Raw genomic sequence first — 12,283 nt, forward strand, 5'->3', positions numbered from 1 at the left:
TTTGTAATCTCCCCAGCACATAGAACAGTGCTTTGCACATAGTAAGCACTTAATAAATGCCACTATTATCATTATTGTCACTTCACTGTGCCTCAGTTACCTCATCTGTAAAATGGGGATTAAGACTGTGAGCCCCCCGTGGGACAACCTGATCACCTTGTAACCTCCCCAGCACCTAGAACAGTGCTTTGCACATAGTAAGCGCTTAATAAATGCTATCATTCTTATTATTTCAGCAGAATGGACACCATCCCTGTGTTTCTTTACAGTTTCTTTAGGGGGCTACAGCCCTCCCCTCACCAACCTCCTTGGGGACAAATTAAATATGGGATTAAACTATCCAATGGAAGAGTTTATAAAGCCATAGCCAACTGAGACTACATTCATTTATTCAATCGCATTTATTGAGCGCTTACTGTGTGCAGAGCATTGTACTAAGTGCTTGGAAAGTGCAGTGTAATAATAATAATAATGACAGCATTTATTAAGCGCTTACTATGTGCAAGGCGCTGGGGAGATTACAAGGTGATCAGGTTGTCCCACGGGAGGCCTAGTCTTAGTCCCCATTTTACAGATGAGGTAACTGAGGCCCAGAGAAGTGACTTGCCCAAGGTCACACAGCTGACAATTGGCAGACCCGGAACTTGAACCCGTGACCTCTGACTCCAAAGCCCGGGCTCTTTCCACTGAGCCACGCTGCTTCTAGACAGCAGGGTGGATAGACAGCAGGGTGGACAGAGCATGAGCCTGGGAGAAAGAAGGTCATGGGTTCTAATCCCAGCTCGACCGGTTGTCTGCCGCCTGACCTTCGTGTGCTGTGTGGCCTGCATACTTCACTTCTTTGTGCCTCAGTTACCTTGTCTGTAAAATGGAGATTGAGACTGAGCCCCATGTGGGACAGGGACTGTGTCCAACCTGGTTGGCTTGTATCCACCCCATTGCTAAGTTCGGTGCCCAGCACATAATAAGCACTTAAATACCACAATTTTAGGGGGTTTTTGGCAATAGGTGATGACCAGCCCTGAGCCCTCCCCACTCTCCCACCTCTTTCCAACAATAGAAAAATAATAATAATAATAATAATAATAATAATGGCATTTATTAAGCACTTACTGTTCTAAGCACTGGGGAGGTTACAAGGTGAAGCACCTGTATATATGTCTGTACAGATTTATTACTCTATTTTACTTGTACATATTTACTATTCTATTTTGTTAATGTTGTGCATCTAGCTTTATTTCTATTTATTCTAATGCCTTGACACCTGTCCACATGTTTTGTTTTGTTGTCTGTCTCCCCCTTCTAGACTGTGGGGTAGGGACTGTCTCTCTATGTTGCCAACTTGTACTTCCCAAGGGCTTAGTACAGTACTCTGCACACAGTAAGCGCTCAATAAATACGATTGAATGAATGAATGAACAAAAATGAAAAAGAACCAGCCATGGGGAGAATACACTACAACAGAGTGGAGGCTTACCTCCACCCCCTTCACCCCCAGAACCTCAGCCTCGGGCTCCCCCCGGCTTTCGAGACTGAGCAGGGGGCAGAGGTGCTTTGAAGGCAACACGTTTATTGATAAGCACCCACCCTGCAGGGCTACTGCCCTCCTGTCTCCCAGAAGGGCAGAGGGTCTGCCCATAGGACCCCCCCAACACACAACTTCCTTCACAGCCTCCATCTCCTGCTTCCAGAGAGCCAACCTGGGAGCGGCAGGGCAGGGGGAAACGAGGTGGCTTGAGGGAAAAGCGCTTTTGAACCTGCCCGACGGTGAGCTTCCTCTCCAACGCTGACCTCCAAAATCGGGTCAGTGAACACCTCGACTTGCCCACCTACTGTCTGGAAAGCGTGGGCAGCTTCCTGGCTCCAATCGAGCCCCCTCCGGGCAGCCCGGCCTCAATCCCCAGGCTGCGCCCTTCGGACCTATTACAACGGTAACGATTATCCTTGCCCCTGCCCCTCCGGCGGGCTGGGGGCTACCGCCGGGGGATGCCGCCAGCCTCGTAGCCCTCGGTCTTCATGTCGTTGAGTCCCAGGTCCTCGTTCTGCTGGAACGAGCGCTCGTAGCGCTCCACCTTCAGCTCCGGGTCATCCTCGGGAGCATATACGTTCTGGAGAGGTGGGGGCTGCGGTCAGTGCCTGCATTCACCCCCTCCGCCAACCGCGTGCCAAGACCCCCGCTTCCCTTCCCAAGGGCCTGGGGGGCTCCCCGCTGGGCTCTTGGGGTGCCCTCAGACCCGAAGCTCGGTGCTTCCCCAAGATCGCCAGGCCTGGCAGAGTGAAAAGCCGGGAGGACCCGTTCCTCTGAGCCCCGGCGGACCAGAGAAGCTCTCTCCTCTCGAGAAGCAGCGTGGCTCAGTGGAAAGAGCCCGGGCTTGGGACTCAGCGGTCATGGGTTCTAATCCCGGCTCCGCCGCTTGTCAGCTGTGTGACCTTGGGCTTCTGAGCCTCAGTGACCTCATCTGTAAGATGGGGATTAAGACTGTGAGCCCCACGTGGGACAACCTGATCACCTTGTATCCCCCCAGCGCTTAGAACAGTGCTCTGCACGTAGTAAGCGCTTAACACATCCCGTTATTATTATTTATCCTCTCCCTTTGCTGGAGCAGCCCCACGTCCCTCTGCCCCACAACCTGCGGGGCCCTGAGTTGGAGCCGGTGGTCTGACGGGTCACCACGGCAGCGGCAACACCGTGGCTTCAGCCGGGAAGGCCGTACCTGCAGGTAGCTGTTCCCTGCCGGATCGTCCAGAATGAAATGACAGTTCAGGGTACCGGCAACGATCTGCGGAGGGAGAGAGCGCAGCAGGCAGGGGGGAGATGGCACGTGCCCTGAAGGCAGGGGGGCACCCGCGGAAAGCGGGGCCCAGCCACCCAGTGCATTCAGCTGGAGGGCGGCGGGGGCCCCGGGCCACACTGGCCCTCCGCCGGGGCCAGTCGGGGCCGAAATGGGCCCGTGGGGCCCCTCACCTGATCCAGCTTCCTGCCAAACTCCTCCAGCTTCTCTGCGTGGCGGGAGGAGGAGCTGTCGCCCAGTGTGAAAGGATTCTGAGTGACCTACGGCGGATGGAGACCTCGGGTCAGGACAGCGGGCACACCAGAGGCAGGGGGGCCCACCAGTGGTCCGCCCCAGAGGGCTGGCGGCGGCTGCCCTCTGCCCCGGGGGCCCGGCCGCTCTCACCAGGTCTCGGATGTCCTTGAGCAGCCCCTCCAGGGTGGTGAACTTGCCCCCGAGGACGCCCATCCCCAGCTCAAACTCCAGCTCGGGGATGTCCACGGTGCACGTCTCCGACTGAGGGAGAGAAAGCAATCAGCTGGAGCCTGGAGGGCTTGAGAAGCAGCGTGGCTCAGTGAAAAGAGCACAGGCTTGGGAGTCAGAGGTCATGGGTTCAAATCCCGGCTCCGCCAATTGTCAGCTGTGTGACTGTGGGCGAGTCACTTAACTTCTCTGTGCCTCAGTTACCTCGTCTGTAAAATGGGGATTAAGACTGTGAGCCCCACGTGGGACAACCTGATCACCTTGTATCCTACCCAGCGCTTAGAACAGTGCTTTGCATATAGTAAGCACTTAACAAATGCTATTATTATTATTATTATTATGGCCAGGGATGGGAGGGAGAGGTTGGGCAGGTGCCTCAGTGGGACCCAGCCGGGAGAATACAATGCTCTGCACACAGTAAGCGCTCAATAAATACGACTGAATGAATGAATAAATGATAATAATAATAATAATAATGATGATGATAATTGTTAAGCACTTTCTACGTGCCAAGCACTGTTCTTCTAGACTGTGAGCCCGTTGTTGGATAGGGGCCGTCTCTATATGTTGCCGACTTGTACTTCCCAAGCGCTTAGTACAGTGCTCTGCACACAGTAAGTGCTCAAAAATACAATTGAATGAATGAATGTTCTAAGCACTGGGGGAATACAAGGTAATCCGGTTGTGTGGGGCTCACAGTCTTAATCCCCATTTTACAGATAAGGGGACTGAGGCACAGAGAACTTAAGTGATCTGCCCGAAGTCACACAGCTGACAAGTGGCGAGGCCGGAATTACAACCCATGACCTCGGGCTCCTAAGCCCGTGCTCTTTCCACTTAGCCACACTGTTTCTCTAGAGGCCCGGCCAGCAGGCAGGCTTGGAATCAGGGGGGCGGTGGATATAGACCTGGTCCCCCACATCAGTCTCTCCAGCTTTGCCAAAAGCAGGGAGGAGGGAACACGTCTGCTAATTCTGCTTTATTGTACTCTCCTGAGGGCTTCATACACTGCTCTGTGCATAGTTAGCACTCCATACTGATTGACTGATTGAGGATGGGGGGAAACCTAAGTGATTGGAGAGGGAGGAGGGAAGAGGACTTCATCCAACATCAAGGCGCAGAGGATCGAGTGGGCCTCTCCAGGCCCAGCAGCAGAGAGGGGCCTGCCCGCCCAGCCCCTCCAGGGCCAGGGGGTTGGGGTCCCAGTTGTGGGGCGCCTACCTTGAGGAGGTCTCTGGACATGTCCGAGGAGTCTGTGATGTGCAGGGTTATCCTGGTGCCCAGCGGCTCCACGGCCCCTCCTGACTTTACCTGCACGCACAGCTCGGTCAGCAGGCTGCCCCTCACTGTCCCCACCTCCTTCCGCCCCATCCCGTCCTCCCGCCGCCACCCAAAGGCTTCAGCCTGGTCTCCAGGATGGAGCCGCCAAGCCCCTCCCTCCTCCCGGCAGGCTGGGCCCAAAGCGCTTAGTACAGTGCTCTGCACACAGTCAGCGCTCAATAAATACGGTTGAATGATTGAACGGACACCCCACAGAGGAAAGAGGGGGTGGGGACCCCGCCACCCTCCCAGACAGGCCCTGCCCCACCCACCTCGTTAGTGCGGTGCCCACAGTGCTCGCAGTTGGTGGCCATGATGATCACTTCCTTGAAATGGGGGATTTCTGGGGAAGGGAGTTAAGGAAGCCCAGAATAATAATAATAATAATAGTATTTGTTAAGCGCTCGCTATGTGCCTGGGGTACTCACTGGGGTAGATGCAAGATGATTAAGTTGGACACAGTCCCTGCCCCACGAAGGGCTCACGGGCTTAATCCCCATTTTATAGATGAGGTAAATGAGTCACAGGGAGTTAAGTGATTTGCCCAAGTTCACACAGCAGATGGATGGCAGAGCCGGAATTAAAACCCAGGTCCTTGACTCCCAGACTCAAGGACACAGCCCTTCACCCAACCCCCAAGCCCGGGGGAGGGGGCATGGGCCCCAGGATCCCCACCCTGTCCCAGAGGTGGTAGCCCAGACCCTTCTCCTCCTCTCCCTGCCCCTCCATGAACCAGACTGCTGTTCCCGCCGGCCTGTACCCAGCCCTTCCCTGCCTCCGCGGCAGGGGCCGACCAGGCTTCCCGGGGGTCTGGCTGCTCCCCGGCCCCGGCAGTCCCCGGGCCATTGGCGGAGCCGTGCATGCCGCTCCCGGCCAAGGATACGCACCAGCTTCATGTTGGTGCTGGCGGGAGCATTGCACTCAGGGCAGTTGGTATTGAACTGCAACACCTGGAACGCAAGCCAGGGGTGATGGGCGCCGGGGGGGGGGGGGGGGGGGTCAGCGGTCCAGAAGGGGGCCTGCCTAGGATGGCCACGGCCTGAAACCAGCTCCGCCCCCCGCCCCCGGGGTCAGAGGTGAATGCCACCCGGTCTCCCTCAGCCCCCCACCCCCCCAATGTGAGGCCAAAGACCACTGACCTCATTCCGGAGATCTTCTCCAGAGTCGGCTGGCCTCTCCTCGGGCTCCTCTGTCTGAAATGACAACAGAGCTGCTCTGGGGGTCCAGGGGACGCTGGGGCAGGGGGAGGAGAGGAGGCTGCCAACTCGGCAAGCAGAGCCCCCGGGGGTCTTCCCCACAACGGCCTCCAGCTGCTCCTTCGGCCCACGGGCTGAGGGCCCGGGGCACCGGCCCGAGCACTGCGACAACGGGGAGGGCCCCTGGGAGCCCGGTGTTTGCCTCCTTCCTTGCTCACCTGGAGCCCCAGCATGTCCAGCTGCTGGGGAGTCCTTGTGTAGTGCGTGATGACCAGGGCGTCGTCTCTGTGGGGCGCGAACGGGTTCTCCACAAAGCTGTTCCCCGACGGGTCGTCGATGATCTGCGGGGCGGAGAGCCGAGAGGGGAAACTCTATGGCCTCCGCCGCCATCCCTCCACGACCGGGCCTGGGTACGGGGTCCGCGAGCCACCCGCCCTTCGACACTCACCAGGGTGAAGGGGGAGTCCACCCGCTTCAGCTGCTTCAACTTGGCGATGAACTCGTCGATCTTCCCCGCCACGGCCTCGCCCTTTGCCTGGGACAGGCAGATGAGGTGAGGGGCGAGGCTCCTCCGAACTCTAGTCCCCACCCCGACGGGCAGCATCCCCCGGTCAGCCCGCCCACTGAGTCGACAGATTCGAGCCTACCGAGGACCTGTGGAAACTCTAAGGAAAAACCCCCACCTCCAAGAAGCCTTCCCCGATTCACCCCTCCTCGACTGCTACCCTAAACCGCCCAGCATCCTCTCGGGTCCTAATCTAATTTGTAGGTGCTTCTCTTCTTTGTGTTTTTAAGAGTAACTCTGCCTCAGTGTGACTGCTGATTGGGAATCTGTGGGCATCCGGTCGCCCCACCAAACGGTCGGCTCTCCTCTCGGATGGAGCGGGGCCTGTACTGCTCATTGGCTGCACTCCCCCCTGTCCCACCCAAGCAGAATGCTCAGGCCACCTCCCAAGCACCACCAGACGTCTCCCCGGGCTGCCCATCCTCGCTCAGCTGGGCCACCCAGAATCCCCACGCCAACGTCCACTCTCTTCCCCAAAGCCAGCAATCCCCTAGGCTCACCCTGCGGGCCGGCTGGTCCTGTTCCAGGCCGGAGACTGCCCGATCGATCAGCCCTTCGATGGTGGTCAGCGCTGGTGCAGAAGGGAAGCAAGGGGAAAACACGGCTCATCCCCAGCTTGGCCTCGCCCGCCAACCGAGCCCACCGCCCCGTCCCCCGTGGCTAGACCAGCTGGGCAGCACGGCTTATTGGATAAACCACAGGCCTGGCAGTCGGAAGGACCTGGGTTCTAGCCCTGGCTCCGCCACGTCTGGGCAAGTCACTTAATTTCTCTGGCCTTACCTCACATATAAAATGGGGATTTTTTCACTTTCAATCGTATTTATTGAGCACTTACTGTGTGCAGAGCACTATACTAAGCGTTTGGGAAGTACAAGCTGGCAACATATAGAGACGGTCCCTACCCAACAGCGGGCTCACAGTCTAGAAGGGGGAGACAGACAACAAAACAAAACATATTAACAAAATAAAAGAGTGTGAGCCCCATATGGGACAGAGACTATGTCCAACCTGATTAATTTGTATCTACACTAGTTAAAACAGTGCTTGGCATATAGTAAGCGCTTAAAACAGGTACCATAATTATCGTCACTATTAGTATTATCCATTCACCTCCTTTCTGACTGAACGCCGGGATTTCAAAGTCCAGCTCTGGGATCCGAGCCACGGCACAGTCGGTCTTCACCACCTCTCGGTTCATGTCCTAGGCAGAAAGAGCCACGGAGAAACGAAAGGTTGGGAGGGCAGAGCGCCAGCCCGTCTGCCCGTCCGAACTTCTGGGATGGAGCGGCCCCCCCCCGCCACCCACAGGGCCCTCGCTGCGGAGGCCGGGAGAAGCCAGGAGGTCGACAGTCTGAGATTCGGGACGCTGGTCCCATTTCCCTCCCACCTCTTGGGCCCGCACGGCCAGGGTGTAGCGGACGCCCTGGTCCTGGATCCTGCCCGCCGACTGAATTTCCGTATTGGACCAGCCGCAGTGCTCGCAGGCAAAAGAGCTCACGATGATCTCTTTGAAGAAAGGGATCTTGGTCAGGAGGATGCGGGTCACGCCCTGTGAGGAGACACAACCCCCCACACACACAACAAAGAGATGAGGCCCTCACACTTTCCGTCCCGCATGCTTCCATGACCCCTCATCCCACGATCTCCATCCCCACTCCAAATCTCTCTTGAATCCCCAGATCGTACGCCGGCCAGTGCAGTCTTCACCCCTCACTATTTCTCTTTCTGGCTCCAACCCATTCAGCCTAAACCAAAGTCAAGACTCAACCTGGACTACTGGGAAAAGCACAGGATCGGGGGTCAAGAGCCCTAGGTTCGGATCCTGATTCCATCATTCGCCTGATGCGTGTCTTTAGGGTGAGTCATTAAACTTCTCTGTGCTGCTAAAAACTTTCCCCCTCCTACTTACAAGGTGAGCCCTATAGGGGCTGAGCTGATTATCTTGTTTTGATACCAGTGCTTGGCACAGCGTTGGCTTTTAACAAATACAATCATTACTATTACTATTATCTAGGCAGTGGTGCCCCTCTCAGGGTCACACCTGGAGAGTTTCCAGTACTCTACCAGTCTCGACAATGGAAGGATAGGTCAAGTAGAGGCCCAGTCATTCCATTCCTGGCTTGGCCAGTGGCTAGCGAGTGGAAGGCAATCTGCTACAAGTCAAAACTCAACCATGCTGAGCAGCAGTGGCAGGGGAGAGAGTCGAGGGTGAAGACTCAAGTTTACTGTGCGGAAGATGGCAATGGTAAACCACTGTCAGATTTTTACCAAGAAAGCTCTATGGATATACCACCAGAATGATCGCAGACGGTGACTGGGGTGTTCTGGGAGAGATGCATCCATGGTGTCGCTATGGGTCAGAAACGACTCGACAGCGTAAGACAAGCTAGTAATGTGGAAGAAAACTTTACGGTCTCAATGAAAAGGGTACATACATCAGAGACAAGTTTAATATTATTAGTGCTTCTTCTAGCACTAGTATGTTGGCAAGCAGAGTTTCCTCTACTAATCAAGACCAGCTCAACTTCAAGCAATACAGAGTTTTTTTAATAATAATAACAATAAGAAGAATTGTGGTAGTTAAGCACTATGTAGGCACTGGGGTGATACAAGCAAATCAGGAAGGCCACAGTCCCTGTAGGACTGGGGCAAACAGTCTCAATCCCCACTTTCCAGTTGAGGTAGCAGATATAGAGAAGTGAAGTGGACTAGTCCAAAGTCACAAGGCATTCCTTCATTCAATGGTATTTATCGAGTGCTTACTGTGTGTAGAGCACCAATTAGCAACCCAGCTTCACAGGAAGGACACAAGCCATTGTATGTACCTTAATACAAACAGCAGTAAATTATACTTGGGGTAATTATTAGGCCCTCCCTGGTTCTCTCCATTATAAGGATCTGGTGGGCAAACACTACTGATAAGCCTATTAGGAACCCTGACCTGGTTTTTCCTGTCTCAAGACCTTAACAAATCAAACTTACTGATAAAGAAAAAGACAGATACCTAGCTAGGATAGAACAAAGGAAAGAAGATGCGTCCCAGTAAATGACAGCTTGGCCCGACATGGGGTAATTATTAGGCCCTCCCTGGTTCTCTCCATTATAAGGATCTGGTGGGCAAACACCACTGATAAGCGTATTAGGAACCCTGACCTGGTTTTTCCAGTCTCAAGACCTTAACAAACCAAACTTACTGATAAAGAAAAAGACAAATACCTAGCTAGGATAGAACAAAGGAAAGAAGATGTGTCCCAGTAAATGACAGTTTGGCCCAACAAAATAAAGTCCAGGCCTAAAGGCCTATTACTTTTGTGGCATTCTACCACTGCTAGGGACACTAGTTCCCGGAGTTACTCCTGTTCATTTAAACAAGATGTTTAGGAGACAATCAAAGAGGCCTAGAAATAAAACAGCTCAGAGGGAACGGTTGGGTGAGAAGAGATTAATGCTCTCTTCCTCCCTTCAAAGCCCTACTGAGAGCTCACCTCCTCCAGTACGCCTTCCCAGACTGAGCCCCCTTTTTCCTCTCCTCCTCCCCAACCCCCCACCTACCTCCTTCCCTACCCCACAGCACTTGTATATATTTGCACAGATTTATTACTCTATTTATTTTACTTGTACATATTCACTATTTTGTTAATGATGTACATATAGCTATAATTCTATTTGTTCTGACGATTTTGACACCTGTCTACATGTTGCCTTTCGTTGTCTGTCTCCCCCTTCTAGACCGTGAGCCCGTTATTGGGTAGGGACCGTCTATATGTTGCCAACTTGTATTTCCCAAGCGCTTAGTACAGTGCTCTGCACACAGTAAGCGCTCAATAAATACGACTGAATGAATAACAATAATAATGATGGCATTTATTAAGCGCTGGGGAGGGCACAAGGTGATCAGGTTGTCCCACGGGGGGCTCACAGTCTTAATCCCCATTTTACAAATGAGGGTACTGAGGCACAGAGAAGTTAAGTGACTTGCCCAAAGCCACACAGTTGATAATTAGCAGAGAATAGCAATAGACCATTCATTTGACTCTATTTATTGAGCACTTTCAGTGTGCAGAGAGCACTGACTGAGCACTTAAGAGTACACTGTAACAATAAACAGACACATTCATTCATTCAATCATATTTACTGCATGCTTACTGTGTGCAAAGCAGCATAGCTCAGTGGAAAGAGAATGGGCTTGGGAGCCAGAGGTCATGGGTTCTAATGCCGCCTCTGCCACTTGTCAGCTGTGTGACTTTGGGCAAGTCACTTAACTTCTCTGGGCCTCAGTTCCCTCATCTGTAAAATGGGGATGAAGACTGTGAGCCCCCCGTGGGACAACCAGATCTCCTTCTAACCTCCTCAGCGCTTAGAACAGTGCTTTGCACATAGTAGACGCTTGATACCATCATTATTATAGAAGCAGGGTGGCTCGGTGGAAAGAGCACGGGCTTGAGAGCCAGAGGTCATGGGTTCTAATGCCGCCTCTGCCACTTGTCAGCTGTGTGACTTTGGGCAAGTCACTTAACTTCTCTGGGCCTCAGTTCCCTCATCTGTAAAATGGGGATGAAGACTGTGAGCCCTTTGTGGGACAACCTGATTCATTCAATCGTATTTATTGAACACTTACTGTGTTCAGAGCACTGTACTAAGGGCTTGAGAAGTACAAGTTGGCAACATATAGAGATGGTCCCTACCAAACAGTGGGCTCACAGCTGATCAGCTTGTATTCCCCCCCCCCCCAGCGCCTAAACAGTGCTCCGCACATAGTAAACACTTAACAAATACCATCATTATTACTATTATTATTACTAAGTGCTTGAGAGAGGACAGTATAGCAATAACTGGAGAGCTTCCCTGACCACATATTCATTCTTTTCATTTTATTTTGTTAATATGTTTTGTTTTGTTCTCTGTCTCCCCCCTTTTAGACCGTGAGCCCACTGTTGGGTAGGGACCGTCTCTCTATGTTGCCAACTTGTACTTCCCAAGCGCTTTGTACAGTGCTCTGCATACAGTAAGCGCTCAATAAATCCGATTGAATTCATTCATTCATTCATTTCATTCAATCAACCCATTCACTCATTCAATTCATTCATTCAATCCATTCATTCGATCAATCCATTCATTCAATCAATCCATTCATTCAATCAATCCATTCATTCAATCAATCCATTCATTCAATCATTCAATCAATCCATTCATTCAATCAGTCCATTCATTCACTCATCCAATCAATCCATTCATTCATTCATTCAATCAATCCATTCATTCAATCAGTCCATTCATTCATTCAATCAATCCATTCACTCAGTTCATTCATTCACTCAGTTCATTCATTCATTCAATCAATCCATTCATTCATTCACCCAATTCATTCATTCATCCAACTCCTCCATTCACTCACTCATTCATCCAACACACTCATTCATTCATCCAATTCATTCATTTATTCAACTCATCCATTCATCCAATCAACTCATTCAATTCATTTATTCAATCAATTCACTCATTCAATTCCTTCAATCAGTGAATTAACTCATTCTTTCAATTGAACGAATTAATTCAGTCATTCCGTCGCACTGACTGAGGGCTCCGTGTGTGCCAAGCCCCGTAGTGCCGTGGCGGGTGGAGGAGGGCAGCAGGGGCGGTAGGCGGAGAGCTCACGTCGCGGTAGCAGTTCATGCAGAGGGACTCCATCTCCGTGGGCTGCTGCTGCTCCTCGTCCTCGGCGCTCAGGGGGCGGAACAGGGACGCGGGGACCGGAGCCTCGGCCCGGGCGGACGACGAGGAGGAGGAGGGCGAGGAGGAGAAGGAAGAGGCGGCGGCGGTCGGCTCCAACGCGCCCATGGCCGACATCTTCGCCGCCTCACGCCGACGCCGCTTCCGACTTCCGGTCCCCCCCTCACACGGACTTCCGGTGAGCTGACGCCCCGCCCCCTCTTAAAGGGCCCTGTAA

General features: G+C 53.0%; 1 protein-coding gene and 1 non-coding gene across 2 annotated transcripts; one reads left to right on the plus strand and one right to left on the minus strand.

Moving 5' to 3' along the window:
- Positions 1-1,498: 1,498 nt before the first annotated feature.
- ZPR1 (ZPR1 zinc finger) lies at positions 1,499-12,183 on the minus strand. Its single transcript, XM_038753824.1, has 14 exons — positions 11,992-12,183; positions 7,723-7,884; positions 7,446-7,536; positions 6,836-6,906; positions 6,219-6,305; positions 5,989-6,111; positions 5,714-5,767; positions 5,458-5,524; positions 4,847-4,917; positions 4,476-4,565; positions 3,177-3,287; positions 2,966-3,052; positions 2,715-2,780; positions 1,499-2,108 (listed from the first exon to the last, which is right to left on the minus strand). Exons 1-14 carry the CDS (start codon positions 12,181-12,183, stop codon positions 1,974-1,976), a joined length of 1,407 nt encoding a protein of 468 aa, XP_038609752.1. The 3' UTR covers positions 1,499-1,973.
- On the plus strand, positions 8,359-8,496 carry LOC119935389. The gene has a single exon (XR_005453273.1). It is a non-coding gene; the product is annotated as a small nucleolar RNA SNORA7 (small nucleolar RNA).
- Positions 12,184-12,283: the final 100 nt, after the last annotated feature.

The sequence above is a fragment of the Tachyglossus aculeatus genome, chromosome 11, assembly GCF_015852505.1.
Source record: "Tachyglossus aculeatus isolate mTacAcu1 chromosome 11, mTacAcu1.pri, whole genome shotgun sequence".
Lineage (NCBI taxonomy): Eukaryota > Metazoa > Chordata > Mammalia > Monotremata > Tachyglossidae > Tachyglossus > Tachyglossus aculeatus.